At 39.9% G+C, this 22,711-nt stretch overlaps 3 protein-coding genes across 5 annotated transcripts; 2 read left to right on the forward strand and 1 right to left on the reverse strand.

The window, feature by feature from the left end:
* Positions 1-695: 695 nt before the first annotated feature.
* LOC148421455 (eukaryotic translation initiation factor 3 subunit B) lies at positions 696-8,437 on the reverse strand. Its single transcript, XM_088420416.1, has 19 exons — positions 8,212-8,437; positions 6,557-6,749; positions 6,368-6,487; positions 6,233-6,290; positions 5,967-6,095; positions 5,735-5,892; positions 4,976-5,107; positions 4,819-4,885; positions 4,697-4,743; positions 4,403-4,613; positions 4,255-4,327; positions 4,064-4,186; positions 3,908-3,986; positions 3,544-3,682; positions 3,330-3,455; positions 2,374-2,451; positions 2,192-2,300; positions 1,987-2,099; positions 696-1,116 (listed from the first exon to the last, which is right to left on the reverse strand). Exons 1-18 carry the CDS (start codon positions 8,309-8,311, stop codon positions 1,999-2,001), a joined length of 2,043 nt encoding a protein of 680 aa, XP_088276542.1. The 5' UTR covers positions 8,312-8,437; the 3' UTR covers positions 696-1,116; positions 1,987-1,998.
* A 196-nt stretch (positions 8,438-8,633) lies between these two features.
* On the forward strand, positions 8,634-15,078 carry brat1 (BRCA1 associated ATM activator 1). Of its 2 annotated transcripts, XM_088418477.1 has the most exons (11): positions 8,634-8,884; positions 9,135-9,283; positions 9,533-9,680; positions 9,972-10,341; positions 10,446-10,648; positions 10,733-10,839; positions 11,059-11,257; positions 11,339-11,412; positions 11,496-11,580; positions 12,642-12,904; positions 13,651-15,078. In XM_088418477.1, the coding sequence occupies exons 1-11, from the start codon at positions 8,758-8,760 to the stop codon at positions 14,362-14,364; spliced, it is 2,439 nt and encodes an 812-aa protein (XP_088274603.1). In that variant the 5' UTR covers positions 8,634-8,757; the 3' UTR covers positions 14,365-15,078. The 2 variants fall into 2 exon arrangements, with proteins under 2 accessions (XP_088274603.1, XP_088274604.1); XM_088418478.1 differs by lacking the exon at positions 8,634-8,884 and having other exon boundaries at positions 9,217-9,316.
* An 857-nt stretch (positions 15,079-15,935) lies between these two features.
* Positions 15,936-22,492, forward strand: LOC148421457 (GRB2-related adapter protein-like). Of its 2 annotated transcripts, none has more exons than XM_088420544.1 (5): positions 15,936-16,258; positions 16,318-16,415; positions 17,985-18,104; positions 20,397-20,595; positions 21,647-22,492. In XM_088420544.1, the coding sequence occupies exons 1-5, from the start codon at positions 16,181-16,183 to the stop codon at positions 21,824-21,826; spliced, it is 675 nt and encodes a 224-aa protein (XP_088276670.1). In that variant the 5' UTR covers positions 15,936-16,180; the 3' UTR covers positions 21,827-22,492. The 2 variants fall into 2 exon arrangements, with proteins under 2 accessions (XP_088276670.1, XP_088276669.1); XM_088420543.1 differs by having other exon boundaries at positions 15,945-16,258; positions 20,283-20,595.
* Positions 22,493-22,711: the final 219 nt, after the last annotated feature.

Here is a 22,711-nt window from a genome sequence, read left to right on the forward strand (position 1 = left end):
GATTTGCCCAATGAACGCACACGCTGTACGGTAGATCATGTACTGCTTGCATATCTAATTATATACTATTTATATATATTTATATACATAATGCTAAATATATAATGCTTAATTGCTTTGTTTGCGATAAAAATGTCTAATTTGGGGCAGTGACTGCATACGTGCAAGTATGCTGTGGTATTTTAAGTCTGTCGCAACTAAAAAAATGTGAGTTAAGATTGGTACTTGCAAAATCATGTTCGAACATGCAGTAGTTATAATTACGTTGCTGCTTGTTTTTTTTTTAGACAAACTGTGAAGAAAACAGTACTTAGGGGGAAAAAATAAAGTTGGCACAAAGACATCCTAAACTGCACAAAAATGTAACCGCACCCCAAAAAACACAGACTGGGACAAAGTTATGATTGTTTTGATACGATATTCACATGATAGCTAGCTTTCCCAACAGTGCTCCAGGGCTCACCAACACAGAGCTTGTATTTTATGAGAAAAAAAAAAAAAATGAGTGCGAGAGAGAGGAGCGAAAGAGAGAAATAAAAAGTTGCGTATGTGTTGAATGAATTCAATTTTGGGATTCAACTCAGACAAATTAACATTACATACTCAAAAGTATTTTTTTTTTTATTTTAGTAGCCTGCAAATATCATTAAAAAAGTAAGTCACGAAAATAATAAAAAGGCTTCCACAAAGCAAGCTGGTATCACGTCCGACTGTTTATTTAAAGTAATTCCCGCTGCGCACCCCCTCCCTGTGTGAAAGGCGAGTCTGAAAGGAGGAGGATACAAACCACTATAGCGCCACATCAGCACATTCACCATCAAGGCTATATGTTTAGCACCTCCGCACCCAGCTGCTACGGCACAGCACGGCAGCATGATGAGAAAGGCCACTTCCGCGCCGCGCTACCGCTAAATATCAAGTTCCACAAAGGCTAGCGAACGGGGGTGGGTGCCCAGGCTCTCAATGTGGACCGTTGAGGCGCCGAGCGTGCTCTGATGATGTCACTGGGGGGTGAATGTTGAGGCTCGCGAAGGAGAACCCCAAAACTCACAGCGTGGCCGTAGTCCTTCTCCAGTCGATGACGCTGCTTGTCTCTCTCACACAAAAACGGATGGACTGCGTAGGACAAAAGGGGCGTAATTAGTGCGCATACTGCCGCATTTCAAATGAAAGCCTCTGTAGGATGTGCGTGGTTAAAGGGGAAGTCAACCCCGTAATTTTCTTGACAATATGTTTTATGCAGCCCCACTCGTCTTAAGGACAATATTCTAATTGATGTTGGGTTTGTGGAAAATGAAATGAGCAGCAAAATCGGCCTTATCATCTGAGTGGACGGCCATTTTGCTACTTGCCGATGAGTGAAAATGACTTGACAGTTGCTCAAGTAACAACCAAAGTTCCTTCATAAGACACTGAAAGTTTGGGGTTGACTTCAACTTTAAAAGGAGCCCAAATTTTAGTTTCTGAATGGTTCATTTTGGTAAAATATACTTAAAAGAAAAAACGCTCGTACTCCTAGTCTGGAAGACGCTAACGTATTTTCGTCTGTTTTATTTTTTTATTTATCTTTTTAGTCCACTTATGTAATATAAAGAAAAAAAATTACAAAATTAAGAGCTTTCTTGAAAAGTCTGATTCGTCTGGAAATCATCCGGAAAAATCCAAAATGTACAGAAAAAAGTTACTTTTTCAGAAAAATTACTTAAAATATTGTTATATGTTATTAGCAAGAACAGTTTTTCTTTGAAATGGCATATCTCAAAGGTCAGTATTGCCATGAAACGAAACTGTAGCCTATGTAGTGATAGATGTGTTACAGAATGCAATTTCAATAATAATTTACTCCCAAATTTGAGCAAGTCTAATTTATTTTTACAACACACTCTAATCTCCCCCAAATCATCGGCACAATAGATTTCTTTTCAGTAACGGTATATTTACGACTTTATTTTGCTGCACACACCAACAGCACAGCACATGTGTTACCTGCGTAGCGGACTACAGATCTCCAATGGGAATGATTTCTTCGTTGATAAAAAATTCAATGGTCTCCTCCTCCCAGTCGTCCACGTTGCTGTCCGGCTCGTCCGTGTCCACTCCTAGAAGAAGCGGGAGAAAACACGAGTCCAAACAGCGGATCAGAAAACAACATTTGGGGGTTGAAAAGGACGGAATGGGGCGGTGGCCGCACCTCCTCGGAGTTCCATGCGGGCTTCTTTCTGCTCCTGGTAGACCTGCAGCGCCTGGTCCCTGTAGCGCCGGTACTCGTCCATCATGGCCCGCCGCTTGTCCACCAGTTCCTGCCAGTCACAAACTTTAGTCGAATCGCTGACTTTGCTTGTCAACAGACAGAGAGGAGAAAAAAAATCTAACCTTTGATGCCTTTGATTGGCTCAAACGATCCTTCTGCTCAAAGATCTTGGAGTATTTCTTCAGATCCTTTTTGATCATCTGTGAGAGACACAACAATGGAGAACATTATGAAAGTAAAGTTTTTATACCTTTTAAATATTTTTCACAAGTTATTGAATATATTTTTCATGTGCTTTTCTCATGTCGACGCATTGTTGTAGCTCTACCAGCAGTTTTCCAAATTAAATATAATATTTTTGTCGAGTAATTGAACATTGATCTAAAGGCTTGATTGATTAAGAACTAGTTTCAAAATCATGTGCAAAACGTGCAGACGAATAATGTTAACATCGGTTTTAAGGTAAACTTACAGTATTTGTAGCTTGTCAAAAAAATAGCAATTTATAGCTTGTGCATAAATGGACTAAAATGCCATAATTAAGGTGGTTTGACGATTTGGCAAATATGGTTTCGAAAAGACAAATTAATGGGGTTAAATGTATTTGTTGCCCATCTAATGGTGTAAACCCGAACATGCAGTCAGGGCATTAATAAAATTAATGTAAAGTAAATTTAGACGTTTCTAATATTATAACTTTTCTTCCTGTTGTATTTTTATTGATTGTTGTATACTTTTCAATTGCTTTTAACAGTGTATTTTAAATCATGCATGCCAAGCATTTGTTTTTTTTGTCCAACATGTTTTATTTTAGCACAGATATTTGTATTGTCTTAAAATACTTTTGTATTTTTTTAATATGTTTTGACTATTAGAGTATTTTACAAATTATTTTATAATGCTATAAGCGTTTTCCTGGTTATTATTACCATACTTACAATTTCAAGGTATAGAATATTTTTGGAATGCATTTTTTTTTAATTCCAATTATACTTGAATTCTACACAGGTTAGTGAATAAAAACACATTCTGACTAACATCAAAGGTAGAAAACCCAATCAGACCGTAAAAATCATACCTTGATCTGGTCTGCAGTGAGCAGGCTAGGGGGTCGTGGTCTCCAAAGGAGCTGGCAGAAGCGGTCCATGTTGTTCTTCTGAAGAAGGCGACCCTGGAATGTCCACAGCCAGTAAGCGTTGTCAACCTGCAAGATGGAAGGAAAAAAAATGAAAGAGGGATGTTAAGATAAGGGTTGGCCGAAGTTCTGACAACAGCAGAAGTTGCTGTTGTACCTTGTGGCTCCACAAGGAGACTGAGGTGACCACATAGCGTCCGGTGGGGTCCCACTCCACATCAGAGGCCATATAGTGCTCTGCTATGTTCATCAAAGTGCAGTCGGACGTATCCACAAAGGCGAGCGCGCCATTCATACTACAGAAAAAAAAAATGCATGTTATGGTTAGAACCAACAAAGAGGAGAGATTCTTAAACCCCTGCTTGGGAAAGGGTAGCACATGGGCTCCCTCTAGTGGTTAAAAGAAGTAGAGTACGCCTCAAAGAAGACAGAATCAGAGGCTAAAATATTACCATTCAAGGTGTAAAAAATAATTGCTTATCATCATCGTTTTTAAAGACTGAAACAACCCAACAACTGACCTCCTGAGTCCAGCCAGAACCAAGAACTGTCCCTGAGGGCTCCAGAAGATGCTGTTCGCTTGCTGCTTGTCAAACATCTCTGCAAGGGTCAAAGCATTCTCACTTAGTGAGTTACATGACACGTTCTTCTTTCTCTGTACTGTGTGGGTGACGTACTTATGAGCTCGATCTTGCCGTTGTTTTTGACGTGGTAGAAGGAGGCGTTTATCCTGGGAGACTCCCCGTGCAGAACTGCAAACTTGCTGCCATTGGGCTCCCACGCAAATGCAATGATGCTCTCTAGAAAACAAACAGGATTCAGATGAATGCATGATTTTGTTTTTGTCGGTAACAGACATGGATCTTACCTTTCATCTCAACCACATCAACAGGAACTTGTTTCTCTCTCATACGGAAGATTTCAAAGTTTGTGACCACGCCCTAGATATGACAGAAAAGTAGCATTAAAACTTCAACCTGCACGCCGACATGTTTGCCTGTGTCCTTCACGCGTACCTGTGTCCCTTTGGGAGTCCTGTCTACTTTCACGCACAGATAGTCCCCATTCCTCTGCCAGTGCAGCTTGCAGTCCACCACGTTGAAGAGGTTGCGCACGCGGATTTCCTGGCGAGAGGGCAGCTGCATCAGAGTCACCCTGGCCGGGATGTCCTTGTCCTCAGGCACCCAGAACGCAATGATGTTGTCACCCGGAGACCAAGAGAAGTCCCTGAGGGCACAAATGCACAACATTTCAACATACATAAGACTTTAAAATGGCAATGAAACCTGGCAACATGGGGTGGGGCCTACTTGATTCCGCTGATCTTTAGACTCTTCTTGTCAAGCAGGCCCATAGACTGAAAGAAACACAGGCAAAGTTTTGAAAGTAATTAATTGAGCACTTCACACAACTAAAAATTCTATTTTCATACCGGAGTCTCATAGATGCTCAGGGTGTCTGGTGTCATCCTGGCAAAGAACTTTCCATCATGGCTCCACCTAAAAACAAACAAGTCATTTGAATTCTACATACCGGAACACTAAAATACTATTATGGAGTCGAGGACACTACAATGCATGAGAGCTCACTTGAATATGGGCCAGTGTGCGGCACTTTCGCAGTGGAAACCGCGCTTCTTCTGTCCCGTCAGAATGTCCCAAATAATGATGGCCTGCGGGTCCTCCTTTGTGTCCATCAGCGGGCTGAATGTAACGACGTACCTGCACGACATCAGAAACACAAATAATCTAAGCAAATGTCCATTATAGTCAACAAGCTTTAAATTAGCCACTGGTTGCTAAACATGGGTCAATATTTAAAAAAAGAAAGAACGTGAGTTGCTGCAACCCTTCATAGAGTATGTCACACTTTGCTTTTGAGGAGACATACAGTGTAAACAGGGGACAATGTGATCAACTGCTTGCAGAACTGAGTCAATGTGCCACCCATTTGAAAAATAATTAAGAAGCTTGTGGCATTTTTTTCCGCATCAGCCCACAAATAGAAGAGGGACGTCTGTTATAAAAATAGCTCACCTGTGATGAGACACTGTGAGATGCTGATAAGAATTAAAACAGAAAAATGTTCACGCTGGTTTCACTACTTAAATTTAAAATGGCATATCGATGTCCAAAATAAAAAAAACCTTCTATGTAGGGAAAAAAAGATATATGCCCCAAGAAAACAAATGTGTAATTGTATCATTATACGGTTAATTTGAATACAATCATAGACATGATACAGTAGATGATAACATTTTTGCACAATGATATCCTACCGCCAGAATCCAATATCAATCCATCCCGAGTGGTAGCCTTGCACATGTGTTTATGAGCAGCACTATGTACCTCTCACAGGGCGAGAAATCGATGAGGGACACGCCTTGATGGCTAAATCTCTGAATCTGCTTGAACTTCTCGCCGCCCCACAAGGCGATGCCCCTTTGGTGGAAGGTGGCCAGGTAGGTGCCTTTGGGGGACCAGCGCACGTACGTCTCAGTCCAGCGCTGCATCCAAGCGCAGTATAAGGTTAGGGGAAGGACGGTTGTTCCCCACCCACCCAAAATGTGATGATACATACTGCTCTTTCTTCTGAGACGATTGGATCCTTGGGGTCGTTGGAGAAAATGGCGGTCCTCTCACCAGCTTCGTAGATCACACTGTACTGGTCCCGGCAGTCAGGATCCTCGATCCAATGGCGCATGTTACCCTAAACAGACAGAAATTTAGCCAGGCAATGCAAAGTATAGACATTCGTATTTAAGCGTAATTTAATACGATCAACAGTCTCCTTTAGTTTGACTTCACTGGATAAACACATGAGGAGTAATAGCGCTCCACACTTACAAAGTCTTTAAAGGGCTGCTTCTCAGGTGTTTCCCACTCATCATTAATGGTCATGTACCTTTAAAAGAATAAAAATGTCATTAGCGTACATTTTTTACATCACATCTTCTCGTTTTGCTGCTCTTAGTAGCGTACTTGTCAAAGTCCGTGAAAAGGTTGACCCTAAATGTATGCTGCTTGTCCAGTTTGTAACCATCTGCATTTTTCACGGCCTCCAGAGCCTGGTTGGGCGAGGCATATTCCAAAAAGATGTAACTGGAAGAAACAATACATCTGTTACACATCTTTTGCCATCAAGCTCAAAGAGAAGGAGAGTCCCCCTACCCTTTGGTCGTGCCATCGGTGTCCGGGTAGAACTCGGTGGTGATCTTTCCGAACTTGGAAAAGATCTTGTGGATGACGTTCTTGAGCTTTTCCAAACGCTCCGGGCCCACCTGCGGGACGTTGTCAACCACCACCACGGAGTCGATACCGTCAGCCTCCTGTGGCTTCTCCCTTAGGATATCGCCCAGGAGCTCTTTGGGGAAAAAGAAGAGTGGCGTCAGAATATGTTCAAAAGTCATCATTACCATCCAAACACATTAAGTATATAAAAGTGAAATGTTGGTAACGCACACAAATAATAAATGCATATATTCTATGACTGAGGAAAACAAGTTAAGTATTTGCACTTGATACGTTTCCGTCATTTTGTGTGATTATGTCACACATTCCGGCTGATTAATAATGTGTTTTCTGAGTCGATTTTTAGAAGGAATGTATAGTGAAAATACTCTGTAGCCTCCTTTTTTTAATTCTATGAAATATTTCTATATCGCAGGTCACAGAGGGAACGTTATTTTTGATTGCCCCCAAAGCTTGCTTTTTATAGCGACACATACCTAAATTTGAGATGCTTGGAGTATTGCAGACAAAGTTTCATCCATTTCACATAATGCTTACATAGGGCTTACAGAAATATGGCCCAAAAACAGAATCTTGAATTCTCTTAGTCCTCCTAGACGATTACAAAGTAACAAACATTACTTTAGAAGTTTGATTAATTCAAACATACATCCTATGTGAACCCTTCTGACAACGATATAGTATGCTGATTTTAAATATTTAACATATACATAACATTCATATTATGTGCAAAAAAATTGCTATCAAAATTCTTTGCGTAACTTGTTTAAATGCCACAATTAAGTTGTTATTAACTATTGTAAGACCATCTTATGAAGTAACCATGTGGAAAATCTTGCATTTCAAGACTTGACATGTTCAAATTCTCAATATTTTAAAACGATGACTTACTCAAATGTATTCGATTTCATGCCTCACCCCGTGCTGGAGAAGATTAAACGATGCCAAAATTCACGTCTTCAGAACAAGTCGGGTAACTCAGACAGACACCTGCCATTAGGGTACGTTTATTTTAGAAATAAATGAATAAAACAAAAGCATACGCACACAAATGAGGGGTCATTATTTGACAGCTTTAAGTCTTTAAAATGTAATCACTTCTGTACATCAATGCCTTTACGCATTGTCAACATTTATGCTACTTTTTTTCATGCTCGCTTTGGTGATATCGGCCTTGCTGATAAAAACCAAATGCTATAATATTCTTTTTCACATTGCTAATCAAGGAAGCATATTTGAGCTTGTGAAAAAAAAATTGTTAAGCATTCTGTTGTGCAGCTGTTACAAGGGAACCTCGATGTTATATGCTGAATGCAGCATTAATATTTTCATGGCATATTATTTAATTTTAGACGATTGTCTGCTTAACTGACTGAGGCAGTGTTACGAAGATAAATTACCTATCAATCTATTTAGGCAATTCAAGGAAACTGTTACATTTAGTCTAAATTCGTAGCTAAGTGCTTTATTTGATGGTCGTGGCAAGGGTGATGAGAGGACATTATACACCGGCTCTATTGTAGCTAATACAGCTAGCAGGCCGCAAAGCCGGCGATTTTCCTGCTTCCGCTCACCCTCGTCGTCGACGTCATCCACGAAGTCCTCCGGGTCGCTAAAAGAGGGCTCCTCTTCCTCGTACTCAGGGTCGTCCACCATTTCCACCGTTTCTTGCATTTATCACGTTTACCGGGACGGGCTTTGTTACGACCGCGAAGTTACTGGAAAGAAAAATGGGAGTCTGGCGGTTTTCGACCGGCGGGCCACCATGTGCGGTTCCTGTGAAAATGGACGACGTGACGGAAGAGTAGCACAGGAAGCACTTCTCAAACCCGGAAGTGTCACTGTATTTTGATAAAGTTCTACAACAAGTGGATTCGCACGTTTCCAATGTGACTTTGTTAGCGGGTTTGCATCCCTTTTGTTATAATTCACTGAAGTCGGTTGCAAGACCGCTCACCCAAGAAAAAAAACGGAAGCCATTCACCGGCACATATGACGCTATTTCCCGCGAGATTCTGGGAAAGTTAGCAGTGCATTTCTTTTAATAACAACGATGTCATGAAGTGTTAACGATTTCGTTTACTCCTTAAATTGTTGTTGTATTACATCCGAACACAATCATGGATAGTGAGAGTGCATCACTGTTACCCGGCGTGTGCGCGCAACTGTCGGACTCCGATAAGCCTCTGCCCGATGACACCAGCCTGGAGAAACTACTGGACCGGCTCAACGAACTATCCACGGCAGGTACGTGTTCTCTTTTTCCTTGCAATATGACTCAAACGATCGCCCACTGTTACTGGTCAAGACGTTTGGCAGAAATCTCAGAAGATACAGATAAACAGACATTCAAGTGTAAAAATAAGTCAACCACATATCTATTGTGAGAACTTCTAGTGTAAACTTAATCAATGAAAATTATTTTGTTTTATGTGCATTTTTGCAGCGTTTATACTTGATCTTGAGAAGTTAAACAAAGTCTTGTTCGTCATTGCAGGTGTATCACTTCCGGAGAGTTGCCCTTGTCTTCTTGACTTCATCTCCACCATGTCCTCAAACTGCACTTCAGATCCCAGCATCCTCTCCTTCGCCCTCAAAGTCAGCGGTCTAATAGCGGCCACCGAGGACGGATTCAGAGCTTTGCTGGTAGAAAGCAAACGGAGGTTTTTGCGCATATAGGTCCATGTCGAGAAATGTTGAAAAATGATAGAAAACTTAATTTAATATGAAGTGGAAGATAAACGCGATTTTGTTTTGTTATTTGGAAATTTCATTAAAAGATAAAGTGTATAAAATTAACATGGTAAAGCCTACATTAAACACTTGTGGCACCATCTTTTGAACCTGCCCTAGTGGACATATTTGCATTAAATATCCATCTGCTTTACCAAACAGGAGCGCTCAGTTATGGAGGTGATCTTCAGTGTTCAGCGCTGGAAGGATGCTGGCCTTTGGAATGACCCCTGCATCCGAATCGGCTGGATTCACGGCTTCAAGAGAATGCTACTTCACCCGAAGGCGCTCGCTTTCTTTGTGCAATCAGGTCTACCCTCTCTTCTCTTTATTGTCGTGAAGAAAAAAAATACATTGATGAGTTGATAGGTTTACCGTAATATCCTCCTCGACCATGTTTACATCGCAGTGATAAATTATTCAGATGTTACGTACATTCCCATTTTTGACGAATGTATGAGCATGCACATTTCATTCCGGCGTGCACTATGTATGGGTTATGTTTAGAAATAGAGCCCTTAACCGAGACTGCGTCTAAAAATACGGTGTGCCAGAAAAAATGTTAGTTTTTAACTGCTATAACGGTCATCATTTTGCCTAGATTTCATCAAGACACTCCTTCAGCTACAATCAGATCCAAGCATGTTTGTAGCTTCCGCCGCCAACCAGTTACTAGCCCACATCCTCCTCGCAATTCAGCCACAAGAAGAGGAGCATGCAAGTATCGATCACAGCGCCGTTATCCTGCAAACGTCTGACCACATAAAGGAGTCACTGGTACCCAAAGAAGGAACGCTGGCAGCTGGTAGTCTGCAGGTCCTCAAGCTGCTGGCACTGATCCTGGACCAGGCTGGGCGTCCTCTGCGGGACCAGCTGCTCAAGGCCCTTGCCTCCTCCCTGGAGGAGCTGGTAAAGGCCGGATGCAGTCAGCTAACACCTGTTCTAATGGATGTCATTATGGCCGGATATAGGTAGATCACAATATAAAAGAATGGAAAAAAAAAACTGCTTCATCTCAAGTCAATCATCTAATCAATTATATTATTCAATCTGGATTTGCTGTGTTTGTAATCAGCCCTGACAGTGATGACATCACCGTCCGGCTTTTGTCGTCCATGTTGAATGTCAACAAGCCCGCTGACCTCGTCCACGCTGCGGCTGCGTTCCTCCGCCGAGGTCGTTCATGTGTGTCAAATGATGCTGTCAACACAAGTCAGGCAGTGAGAATTCTCCTGCTCCCCCTCCATTTTGTCACCGAGCACCCCTTGCTAGGAACAGGTATCAACTTCATTTTCATTTTTGTATTTGTATTGTATTTATAAGCATAGTCATGCTACTGTAATATTATTATTATACTTTCAGCCCCTGCGGCAGACGACGTAATGACACCGACAGAGATGGAGAATAAAAGCTCGTTCATCTCCATGATCTGCGTCTGTCTGAGAAATGTCCCACAGGTGGCGCTGATGGTGAGCCATGTACTGTGATAACTACAATTGTTGTCATTATTGTATTTAAGCTTTTGTATTTGATATACGAATGAGTGAGTACCGATACCAAGTAGGAGTATCAGGTTGATACCTGAATAATAGTTGGATCAAACCTTTCAGCAATTGAAAGCTCACAAGGGAATTTTCCCTGGCTTGAACATGAACACGAGCACGAACATGACTTTCTCTTCGCCTTAGCCTCCCGAGGTCCTCCCATGTCCCCCGGCTGCGATTGTCCTCTCGGTTGTGACTTTGCTAAGAATGTGCAGTGGCGACACCTCCACATCCTCGGCCTTGCACAACGGCTGCAGGAATGAGGCTTTTCGGTGTATCGTCAGCAGTGGCAAAGTACAGAAATCCGCTTTGGAGGCTTTGACCTCACTGAGTGGCAGTCCAGGTAATACAGCTATGCAAAAAAAAAAAAAAGTATTAAAGCGGGCAACAAACCATGAAATATGTGCTGACGTTTGTGTTTCAGGTGCTGACAACGCAATGAAGGAGGTCTATCAAGTCCTGATAGACTATATGACTAACCCCGATTCAGAACCCATTGTAAGGCTTTGTATTTGTTTGAGATAAAAGTCTCCCGAGAAGTTTTTGAAGGATTTAATGGGGTACAAGCTGTGTGTTCTTAGGTTCTTCAAAAGTCCTACAAGGCTTTAGGACAGTGGCTGAGTGTTTGGACGGACCTCTCAGCCATTCCACAGCAACTCAGAGAAGGTAGTGTTCAGCACCCACGCTCAAATCCTAGTTTTTATGATGTACGTACTAGAGATGGGAAAATGAAGCACCTGGTATTTTTTTGCTCCTCTAGATGGTGCTCTTGGTTTAAAAAAAATCACGCAATGAAAATGCAGAAAATTTCCCCTACATTTTTGAACCAATAGTGCCATCTAGAGGTTTCAAAAATATCACAAGGGCTTTATGAAGCTTCGTTTGTCCATCACCATTGTACAGTATACAATGTGCGTATGTACCACCATAATGAACAACAGTAAAATGTTTAATATTGACTTTGTGTATAGGAAAACAAAAAAGGTAGTAAAAATATTAAACTAAAATGTATTTATAGAAATTGGACCTAAATAAATGTTTGCAAATAGACTACTAGACAATTAAATGTAACGATGCAATGGTGAATCAACAACTAATCAACAAATGATTCCGTAATTACTTTTTATGATGAATAAATTGTCCATAAACTCAGAATTACGGCCTTCCAACAGTAAATAATCTCTTTTTAAATCCTCTTTGAAAGCAGTCTGATTATAATTGTGTTTGGACATGTACAAACATTTATGACGTATTATCAACTAAACCGGGACACAAATCCTAAAAAAGGCTTTGTTCATGAATTCTCTGCTAATGAATGGAAAGAAATAAAAACATCCATCCATCCATCCATCCATCCATCCATCCATTTTCTATAGCCGCTTATCTCCACAGGGGTCGCAGGCTTGCTGGCGCATATCTCAGCTGGCTTCGGGCAGTAGGCGGGGGACACCCGAAACTAGTTGGGAAATAAAAACATATTTTTTAAAAATCAGGTGATTATTTTTATAAATATTAGTTGTAACCTCTAATCCAATGCAATTGTATTGTGCTTAATAGTCGAATATAACTGAACTCTATCTAACAAAGTTACTTTTATGATTAAAAAAAAAAAGTACTCTATGTTAACATTATGCAACGCTGAAACATTTAATCCAGTGATTTGTTGGATGCAATTTGGCAGGATCTCTGTTTTGAATGAATAAAAACAATGCCAACTTTTCATTTAGATCTCCTAACGGCAGTGAAGAAGCGTGCATGCGATCCACGTTGGGAGGTGAGAGATTCAACCATGGAGTTTTTGGGACAGCTGCGGTGCGCCCCTTCTCTGAAATCGGCGGACGCACCTTTGCTGAGCGAGCGCCATACGGCACCGCTGCTCGAGGATGCGCTGCGGGATCCGGAGAGCTACGTGAGAGCTAGCGCCATCTTGGCAATGGCGCGGCGTCTCGTGCCCAGCTGGCAGCAGGGAACAGAATTGTCCCAGGAACAGGTTGGCAAATTTCAAGAACATTTATTGTGAATGACTCAATATGGAGTAAAATAAAATCTCGTATCGGCGATACCAATACTTTGTGCTAGGGATGAGCAGTAAATTGAATTAATTGGAATAATTTGTCATTTTAAAACGCTAAATCAGGAGATTTTGGCAGAATGACAGGACGGGTGGGATAAAAGACATATTTATAAACAGTACTAACTACTAGTTTTTGGGTTCTCTTTAGGCATTTTTGGATACTCCTTTAGCTAAACATTTGAAATTATTTGAAAAATACTGTACAAATAAATATATGTCATTAAAAAGCGTAAAATTACGTCTTTGGGATTGATTGTGTTATTTTGATGACATTTTTTTTTATTTACTGCCGACTGAAAATGACATTGTGTGCTGAAGTGTCAGGTAATGACTACTCAATCCCGCTTGATGTATGAATGTCACATGACCAACAGGTGAGTCACGATTGGTCGTCACCTGAGCTTTGAGCACAAGTGACGTCATTTTCAGTCTGCAGTCAGAAGAAAAACATGTTTTCAAAGGGATTAAGTTTACATGAAAAATCATTTAAACAAAATTAATTGTAGACTAAATATTATTTGTTTTTTACTCTTAATTTCTCTTTATTTTGGGCCCAAACAGCCCATCCCCATTTTGTGTAAATAGACCAAAAAGTATCCCAAATTCTCCACCACAGTATTCATGTAGCAAATGATCTGTTTCTGATCATGTTCTATTTCCAGACAGACACCGTACAACGCCTGTTGGACATTCTCGGTGAGGACACGGAGGGTTTCGCCAGACGGGCCGTGGTCCGCTACTTCACGGCCTGGTTCTCCTCTTGCTCCTTCCCTCCTTCGTCAACCCCATCGCTTCTCTTGGACTCAGTGCGGGTCATCCTCTCACGCGGAAGCTCGGATTTAGACTGGGAGGTGAAGGTGAACACGCTGGAGTTGGCCGAGCTCCTGTTGGACGCCGCCTTTTCGGATCAGAGGAGGCGCACCGGTGCAGAGAACCACCATCATGGGGATGCCGCTTTTGACTCGGCATTAAGTTCTTTTGTGGATCAAGGCGTCTTTTCTGCGTTGTTGAGCAGCCTGGTAGACTGTGACCGACCCGTTGCACTGAAGGCTTGTGAACTCCTCATAAGGATCAGAGACACAATCTACCTGACGGGCGACTTGAGGACCAGCGTATCCTACGAGCTCCCTGAGCAGACTTGGGGGAAGGAAATCAGGAAGATGCTGAAGCGCGAAGGAGACCAAGACCACCACGTAAGCGTGTGCGAGGTGTTGACATCACTTGCTTTAGATGAGCGGCGGGTTCTTCTGAGCCAAAGCAGCGATCACGTTCACAACTCCTTGCAGTCTCTGCTGCAGGACATCCTTAGCGTGGGAGTTACTCTCGGGGACACCGGCAAGGATGACGGTCAAGAAGTTACAGTGGACTGTTACTGACTCACAAATAAGCTACTCACAGAAGGTGAAATCCAAGCGCCAAGAAAAAACGGACCCAGCCGATTTTGATTATATCCTCCTAGCCTATTCATTTGTGTCCACTATAGTGGACATTTGTTTTTGATATATATCTTTTGACTTATTTTAGCGACTCTATCAAGTCCTATTGTGCTTACTAGAGGACGTTCTGGGCTTTCCAATGATGTCTCACATGTTTGGGTAGGATACTATAAATTTGCGGTCTTGCTGAGACAAAATGGACAAAACAGTGGACACAAATTTATTGATTGGGTCTTGAGAGGTTAATTAAACTTGGTGTACTTGTTGAAAGTGAAATCTCAAATTTGAGGTTAAATGGAACAGGACTTTGAGAGCTACAGTATGGCCTGCCAAATTTTGTTGTTTTGGGCAAATAATTCAAAGCTGAATATTCCCCTAATGTTGAATATTCAATAAAACATCAATATTCATTGCAAGTCTTAGGATATGAATACTTTGACTCTTTATTGATGCTCAAAAACGTTTACGTGTTGTCAATATTATATTTCATGAAAGAAAGTCAAGGTCATGTGATCCACAAGGTGACTTTCAAGGTCAATTCTAAATGATAAAACTCAACTCTAAATAGAACTGAAAATGACAAGCAAATAATACATTGTAAGATGAATGTTGTCTTTTTTTATACACCACTCAGTGGACTTTTTTTTATGTCACATAAAATATTAAACTGTACTCTAAAACATCTTGGTATTGTTCAATATTCATATTCATTTTTACCTATGTGCCACTAAAGTGCAAAGAAGTCACATTAAAAACAGCCCCTTACCTCTGTAAATAAAGTCCTGACGCCATCGGAGTTACATAATGTTAAATTATGAAATGCCAAGCAGGGGATTTGTGTCCTCTGATGAAGAGCAGGAAGCCATGTTTTTATTTTTAGGTTCATCCTATCATTTAATACTAATTGCATTCAATGTAAGAATCGGAATTCTTATTGTGGTTTGTAGTTTTCCTTTCTTTTTTTTTAACTGCTTGATATCATTCTGTGAGCTCTTTCTAACTGCATGTATATTCACCAGCTCAGGTTTTATGAAGCTAACGATGTCCTTAGTATTTTGCAAGAATATGTCTGTTCGACACTTTTGCATTTACAAGAAATGCCTTAAAATTTGAAACATAAACAACATTTTGAAAATAACTAAGCAGCTCAGCATGGGGAAACACTTTCATAAAACCAAGATGGCAGGAAAATAATTGCAATATCCTCCTGAGGACATTTGTTTTGGGACTCTATCGTTTGACTCATTGGAGCTGGCCTATTAAGTCCTAATGTACTCAATAGTGGACATCCTGGCCTTTCCAATGATGCGTATTTGGTTGTAATCCATGCTGTCTTGCTGAGACAAAATGGACACAACATTGGACGCAAATGAATAGGCCGGATGTCTTGAGTATATACGATCATAATGATATGACCCCCATCACTTGTTCTCCACTTGAAATTGATGCTGTGTTTTATTTTAAGCCCCAGTGCCTCCCCAGTGTGTGATGCGTGTGGACACGAGCTGGAGCCAGAGGAGGCAGTCGCTGCGTTCACGTGTCCACACACACACACAAACACACACAAAGTCAGTCACATGGAGGAACGGGGGGGGACACACGGGAAGAGAACCTCCTCTCCTCATTAACTAACGAGCTCCAACACTCACATAGTGTATGTAGCTTACCTTCTCCGCGCTTTGGTCTTTGGCTCCTTTCATTGATGAAGTGAAGCGTGCTGCTGGTGGCTGCTCTCTCTTCTCCTTACTCCACAAGCATGGAGGCTGTTGCACTTTTCTCCTTCGTGGCGTCCGAAGCAGACGAGCTCAGCTTCCAGAAAGGGGACATCGTCAAGGTAAACGTTTGTGGTAAAAGTGCACGGCCATAATGATAATCACGCATGTGTTTTCGTAGGTGACAGAAATGGAGGAGGATTCTTGCTGGTTCACAGCAGAGATCGACGGCAAACGCGGCTACGTGCCGGAAAACTACATATCTCTTTTGCCTCATCCGTAAGAAATATTTATTAAATCACTTTTCTTAGTCCCTGGAACCATATTTGGAACTCTGAAGTTAAAACAGATGCCCATACGGCAGTATTGTAACTTTGATTGTCAAGTAAAGTATTCAATTGCAATATGCAGTAATGTATAGTAAAGATTCAGTTGGATGCAAATTATATCATGTTATGCTTGACAGGTCACATGACCTCATAAAAACACAGCAACTTAGTTATATAAATACAATGAGTGTTATGTTATTCTCCTTTAACACCTTTTTTTGTGAACTTCTAAAATGAGCCATTTCACCCTGACACAAACTGCTGGAGTCTTGGCAAATATTTAGATTTTTCCAAATCATATTATCAGCAGTTTTAAATTTCTTATTAGCGATGGTATTTATGTACTTTTTAAAATGTAACCATGTATTTTTTTTTCTTTTTAGTGGTAGTGTTTACAAGTCTCCCATTATTTCCCATTAAAGAGAAAAATTAACCTAAAAAAATATATTGAATCTTTTACATGACCCCACTAATACCAGTATATATAATCTATATATAATACCCAGTATTTTTGTTAACATTCCTTTTGTGTAAAATTAACTAAGCAGAAAAATAAACACATTTTGAGTTTCGGTATCTCAGAGGGTGGCCATTTTGCCACTTGCTGTTGACTGATAATGACATCAGAGTTGCTCAGGGAACAATCAGTCATGAGTCAGCTTGTGTATGTCACATGACCAAACTCAGAAAACAGGTGAGTCGTGATTGGTCGTAACTTGAACCCTGAGCAACTCTGATGTTATTCTCAGTCGACATAGTCGACACATAAAAATGTGTAAATTTTGCTTCATACTCCACAAAACCAATCTGAATCCGAATATCACTTTTAAAATAGTGGGTCTTCAAAGACCATGTTAAAAAAACTGATTAGCTTCCCCTTTAATTACGTTATTTATTATTTTCTGCTATTTATGACATTTTTTAAATTTTAGTTGTAAGAGTTAGATAGGTATTATTATTGGTATTATTATTGTTGTTAGGGTTCATAGCAGTAGTATTAATATTATATATAGTCTTGTATTGTTGTTATTACCATTTCCTGTTTATTTATTGTAATTGTATTTTTTTTTAACCAATTACTAATTTTATTATCAGCAATATTATTTCGGAAGATACCATCAGTATCATCGTTTCATCGTATTATGAACAGTGCTGTTGTTTTATTTTGATTGGCCTCAGTGTATTCTTTTTAGCACAGTACAACTATTTTGGAAGTAATGTTGCTATCGTTCTTTTCATGAATGATCATACTTTTGTGTTTTATTTTTCCTAATCTACTACAAGATCATATTGTATTATTTTTTATTTAGTAGTACTAGTGCTGCGTCAAAATCTGTCGTTGCATTTTCATGTCAAGTTTTCCTAATGATTTGGTTTGTATATTGCTTAAAGAACAACATACTAGAAGGAGCTCAGACAATTTTCTATGATATTTGAATATTGTATTCTATTCTGTCTAGTTAGATGAGTGCATCTTGCTTATTCTCTTTCGCCTGCCTTGCGATCCTGGTATGTGCAGGTGGTTCGCGGGCCGGGTGTCAAGACTGGAGGCGGAGCGGCGTCTGCACTGGCGGGACAGCGGGGTGTTCGTGGTGAGGGAGAGTGAGTCAGCTCCTGGAGAGTTTTCAGTCTCCGTTAGGTAAGCGCAGAGATTGTTGTGTCACCTGAGATGACCACATACTGTTAGTACCAGTCAATTTGCTAAAATATATATATATATATATATATATATATATATATATATATATATATATATATATATATATATATACTGTATATATATATATTTTTTTTAAGGAAATGATTCTCAGTTATTTTGCAGCAAAATTCTTTGCCATCTGGTAGCATCTTGGTGCCAAAGAACCGATTGTGAAGACTGTTGAGAGCTTCATTTAGACAATAGGTATCAAAACTATGGCCCGGGGGCCATTTGCGGCCTGCCATCAACGGAATATATTAAAAATACATTGCAATGCAATTGCAATGCGTTGCAATGCTATTTAAAAACCTAATAAAAAGGTTTGATGGTGCACAGCGTTAAATTGGTGAAAAAAAATCCTAATTTGCCTCATCACCATTTGCTTTGTTTTAAACTACGGTGCTATATATTGACTGTGTTATTGCTTGTGTGATTTATTTTTACCATGTCTAATTAATCATTTACCGGAGAATTGTAATGGAACAGTTTCTTTCGCCAATCAGGTTTCAAATTTTTTTTCCTAAGATGCCAATATTTTTTGCAGTTCTAATTGGTTGTTCAGAGCTAACTTCAACAATGAGGACGCGTCTAAATCTGTATCCATTTAATAATTAGCATCTCTGGTCAGTGTGATACATTTTAATTCATGTTGTTGTCATGTTATTAGCTGATATTAACGGATTATCCAATTATGTACGGAGAACAATTGCTTTCATTTTTGTATAGTATTGATGGTCATTACAGTATTAATATGCAAATACCATATTATTACATCAGAAATATTTAAACATATAGCTATGAACATGCAAGTGTTGCGTAAAGAACAGAGGCACTTGTGAATGCGCCTTTTTCTGTTTGTTTTCCATGCCACTGAGCACGTTAGCAACTTGCAGCATCCACGTGTCTGTGAGCGTGCGTATGTCAGCCTAAGCGCATATCTAAATATGTTCGGCAAGAGCCCATTCTGACTAAAAATATCACATCCTCACGGACAGCCATTGCATGCGAAGCCTCGATTTGGGTCACCAAAAATGACAAGGGGCCCATTTAATCATGAAATGTGTTCGATAATCAGGACCATTACATAAGAGCATTACATTAATTAAATGCAGGTATATTATGCAATTGACACATGTGACAGAGGCACATATGTTAAAAGTACATGATGTGCATGTATGAAGGTGCAGGGCGAAACATCTGCCTGCCCTGTGAGAGGTCACGTGCGTGCTTATTTAAGTCATGCCACCACGCTGCGCAATGCAGAATTGTCAACAGAGGGCGATAATAGATCAGTGCAAATGTCAGCTCTTTTTTTTTTTTCTATTGGTCTAGTGAAAATTCTCATTACGCAAAGCTTTGTAGACCATGAGGACGAGAGACTATTAATGCTCTCCAGGGACTAATTAAAACATGTAAATTGTATTCAAGATATGATGAATTATATTGCCATTTCTTCGTTGAGAAGTAGTTTTTTTTTTTTACAAAGTGAATATATATTTTATCAAATGAGTTTCAAATATTTTGTATTATATACATTTTAAATTGAGTTTCCTTTTTTTAATTTGAACAAAATTTACGTGAATTTGCATGAAATTGAGACTTATTCTTCAAATAATAAAATTTCTAGTTTCTCGTCGTAAAAATGCTCCAAGAGAGATGCTAATACCAATATCGGCTGCCATTGTGAGTGTTGATGAATATGAAATTAGGCCACATATATATGAGATACAGGCTATTTAAATGACACCAAAATTTGTGTGTAAGGGAACCCTAATAATGTCGCTATCACATTACATAATTGCCCCTAATTTGATTGCCATCATTTTTATGGTTATTGTTTTTGGGGAAAATTAGAAGCTCAGGTCAAGAAAATCTTCGGCAAGTTTTTGCAGGTCCCATAAGATGAGGTGGAGACGCATTTGGCCTGCGGAACTTTAGGTTTGCACCAATACTGCAGAGCGTCCAATTACACTCCACTATCAGTATATAACAATCTACCGAGTGAGTTGAAAACCCATTTGAATGTGAATGATATACTCGATGAGAGGAAGGACCGACGAGAAAAAAAAAACACGCCATCAGTCCTCACTTTGTCTCACACGCATTTTTCTGCGGCAGCTATGGTGACAGAGTGGAGCATTTCCGAGTGCTGGAGGGGGGCGGTCAGTACTGCATTTGGGACGAGTCCTTCAGCTCCCTTAACCAGCTAGTGGACTTCTACCGTACTCACAGCATTGCCGTGGAGAAGGTGGTCTGCCTCCGAGACCCCCCCTCTGACGTGACCCCCCGGCAGAGCTCCCACAGTGGCCGTAACCCTTACCCTAACCCGTACAAGAGCACTTCTCTGGAGTCCCTCCCTTCGGCCCGGCTCAATGGACCTCACCCGCTGAGGGAGTCGTCCTCCGTGCAGCTGCTTGAGCAGGTTTTGGGGGTACGAGCGCTTTAACTGTCCACACAGGGGTGAGGGACCTATGTTCAGAAAAAAAATCAGGTAACAAATATTTATTATATGTTGTGAGAATTGAATTTGACCAAACTCTACTTCCTGAATGTGTTAAGCAAAACACAAACCAATTTTCCTATACTAAATGTATGGCTCTTATCCCACGTGAAAACTCTAAATCTTTATCTTGATATTTCATATATTAAGTCTTTAAAGGGTTCGAACACAGCTGTCAAAATGTAATGATATACAACTAATCACCTATCAAATTCATCAACAACTATTTTAATAATCAAATAATTGGTCAGAGCCTCTCAAAAGTTATTATTCTGATTTCAGTAGTCCTTTGAGAAATTTGTTTATCTTTTCTGTTACACCAAAATATGTTAGTACTAAAAACTCAGTAAAATGACTTAAATGTTGTTTTTAATCACTAAACAGCACAAAATAATCTACAATAATTGGTAAATAGTCTTTATAGAGTAGAGAAAAATAGGTTTATACTCGACTTTAATACAAATTTCAGTTTTTTGATTAACGAATGGAATAATTGATAGAATGTACAAATATTTGAAAGTGAAAGCTCCAGTTAGAATCTCAGTTATGTCTTTACCAGCTATTGGATTTGACTTTCCAGTTGTCTTTCAACATTTCTTGAAACTTTGAGGTCAGTATAGTTTCCTGAACTTACTGGTTGCTATAAACTTTAAATGTCTCTTTCTAAAAAGTAGGGATTTCGACCTGGCATCGTTAAAATTGCTGTAAAATAACTCAGTCTCAATCGTATTTTTTTTTTTTTTTACCCAAGAGCACCCAATGCAGTAAATATTTCAATCTGATTTTAATTCAATATACTGTATATGATTATATAAATTGTACTTAATTTAAAATGTATTTTTTTAATGCATGCCAACATACATGAGACATATTAAGGGAAATATTTAGGTACAAACGTGACAACGAAGCACATATCCCTTCTGGAGCCGACCCGCCACTTATGTTTTCTTTTTTTTTTTTTTCCTTTTTTTCATGCGTGCAGAAACCCCGTTTGGCTCATGCCCTGTGCGACTACGCACCACCGCACACCGCCCACCTGCACTTCCTGCGTGGTGACCTCATCGACCTTCTGGACTGCTCCAGCTCACGGTGCTGGAGGGGCCGCTGCCGCGGACGCGTGGGGGTTTTTCCGCCGCAGTATGTCCAGCCACTCTATCACTGACAACAACGTATCATATCAAATACTCATGACAGAGCTATGTCACTGCCACTAAAACATGGCCTGCAGGAATCACACAATATAATGGAACCTTTCAGATCAAACGCACCTATAGTTGTGCAATTTGGAATTTGACAAAATTCCAAAATGGCAACACAGAGAAAAGAGTTGTGTGTCACTATTTCTTTGATTTTATTTATTCATTTTTAGAATTTTGCAATGTGAACAGGGTACAATCAAAATTAGGAGGTTCCACTTCATGGTGAAATCTGTGATTTATTCAGTTAAATCTGTTGCTTACCTTTCTATGCTCGTTGGTTTAAGAGCCAATCAGATTTCAGCATTTGTGTTTTATGCACCTGAAAGCCAGCTCGTTCGTTTCACAAACAGATTTTCGTCACTTCACTCCCTGTGAGAATCAAACTAAACAAAAGCTTTAATCAACTGAATGCAATTGCTGTTATCAGGCAAAAATGCTTCGTATTTGCACATGCTTTAACTTAAATGCTCTATGGCAACCAAATCAAACATAATCATCCATATTCATATACTAAATAGTTTGCAGTATATTTCAGTCAATATTTCGTGTGTCGCAATCCATGTTTTTTGTCCTGCATTCCTTTTATCATGCTTGTACTAGGAATATGAATAAAGGATTGTATTTTACCACTGCTGTTTTGATAGCTCTCATGATTTCTCGAAATAATATGAATATGAATTAATACTCAGAATACATGCATAATCAACTCAAACTGATGGTTTCCTACCTCTTTCACATGTTAAAATGAGATTAGCGCTCCATTTGAAAACTGGAGAACAAGCAAACGCTACACAAGAAGGGAAGAATCCAGATATTGGCATGTTGACCCTCGGAACTGTGAGAGAGTT

The sequence above is a fragment of the Hippichthys cyanospilos genome, chromosome 7 (genome assembly GCF_059441005.1).
Source record: "Hippichthys cyanospilos isolate Australia breed blue-spotted pipefish chromosome 7, RoL_Hcya_1.0, whole genome shotgun sequence".
Classification (NCBI taxonomy): domain Eukaryota; kingdom Metazoa; phylum Chordata; class Actinopteri; order Syngnathiformes; family Syngnathidae; genus Hippichthys; species Hippichthys cyanospilos.

Excerpts from the sequence above, each read along its gene's own strand:
- LOC148421455 (XM_088420416.1), bottom strand. The coding sequence starts at position 8,311 with ATGCAAGAAACGGTGGAAATGGTGGACGACCCTGAGTACGAGGAAGAG. Across the intron at positions 5,108-5,734 it reads GATTTCTCGCCCTGTGAGAG|GTACGTCGTTACATTCAGCC; the intron begins GTACATAGTGCT and ends GATGTCGTGCAG. Across the intron at positions 2,100-2,191 it reads CCGCATGGAACTCCGAGGAG|GAGTGGACACGGACGAGCCG; the intron begins GTGCGGCCACCG and ends CGCTTCTTCTAG.
- brat1 (XM_088418477.1), top strand. The coding sequence starts at position 8,758 with ATGGATAGTGAGAGTGCATCACTGTTACCCGGCGTGTGCGCGCAACTG. Across the intron at positions 10,840-11,058 it reads TCCCACAGGTGGCGCTGATG|CCTCCCGAGGTCCTCCCATG; the intron begins GTGAGCCATGTA and ends TCTTCGCCTTAG. Across the intron at positions 12,905-13,650 it reads CAGAATTGTCCCAGGAACAG|ACAGACACCGTACAACGCCT; the intron begins GTTGGCAAATTT and ends TTCTATTTCCAG.
- LOC148421457 (XM_088420543.1), top strand. The coding sequence starts at position 16,181 with ATGGAGGCTGTTGCACTTTTCTCCTTCGTGGCGTCCGAAGCAGACGAG. Across the intron at positions 16,259-16,317 it reads AGAAAGGGGACATCGTCAAG|GTGACAGAAATGGAGGAGGA; the intron begins GTAAACGTTTGT and ends GTGTTTTCGTAG. Across the intron at positions 20,596-21,646 it reads TGCTTGAGCAGGTTTTGGGG|AAACCCCGTTTGGCTCATGC; the intron begins GTACGAGCGCTT and ends TCATGCGTGCAG.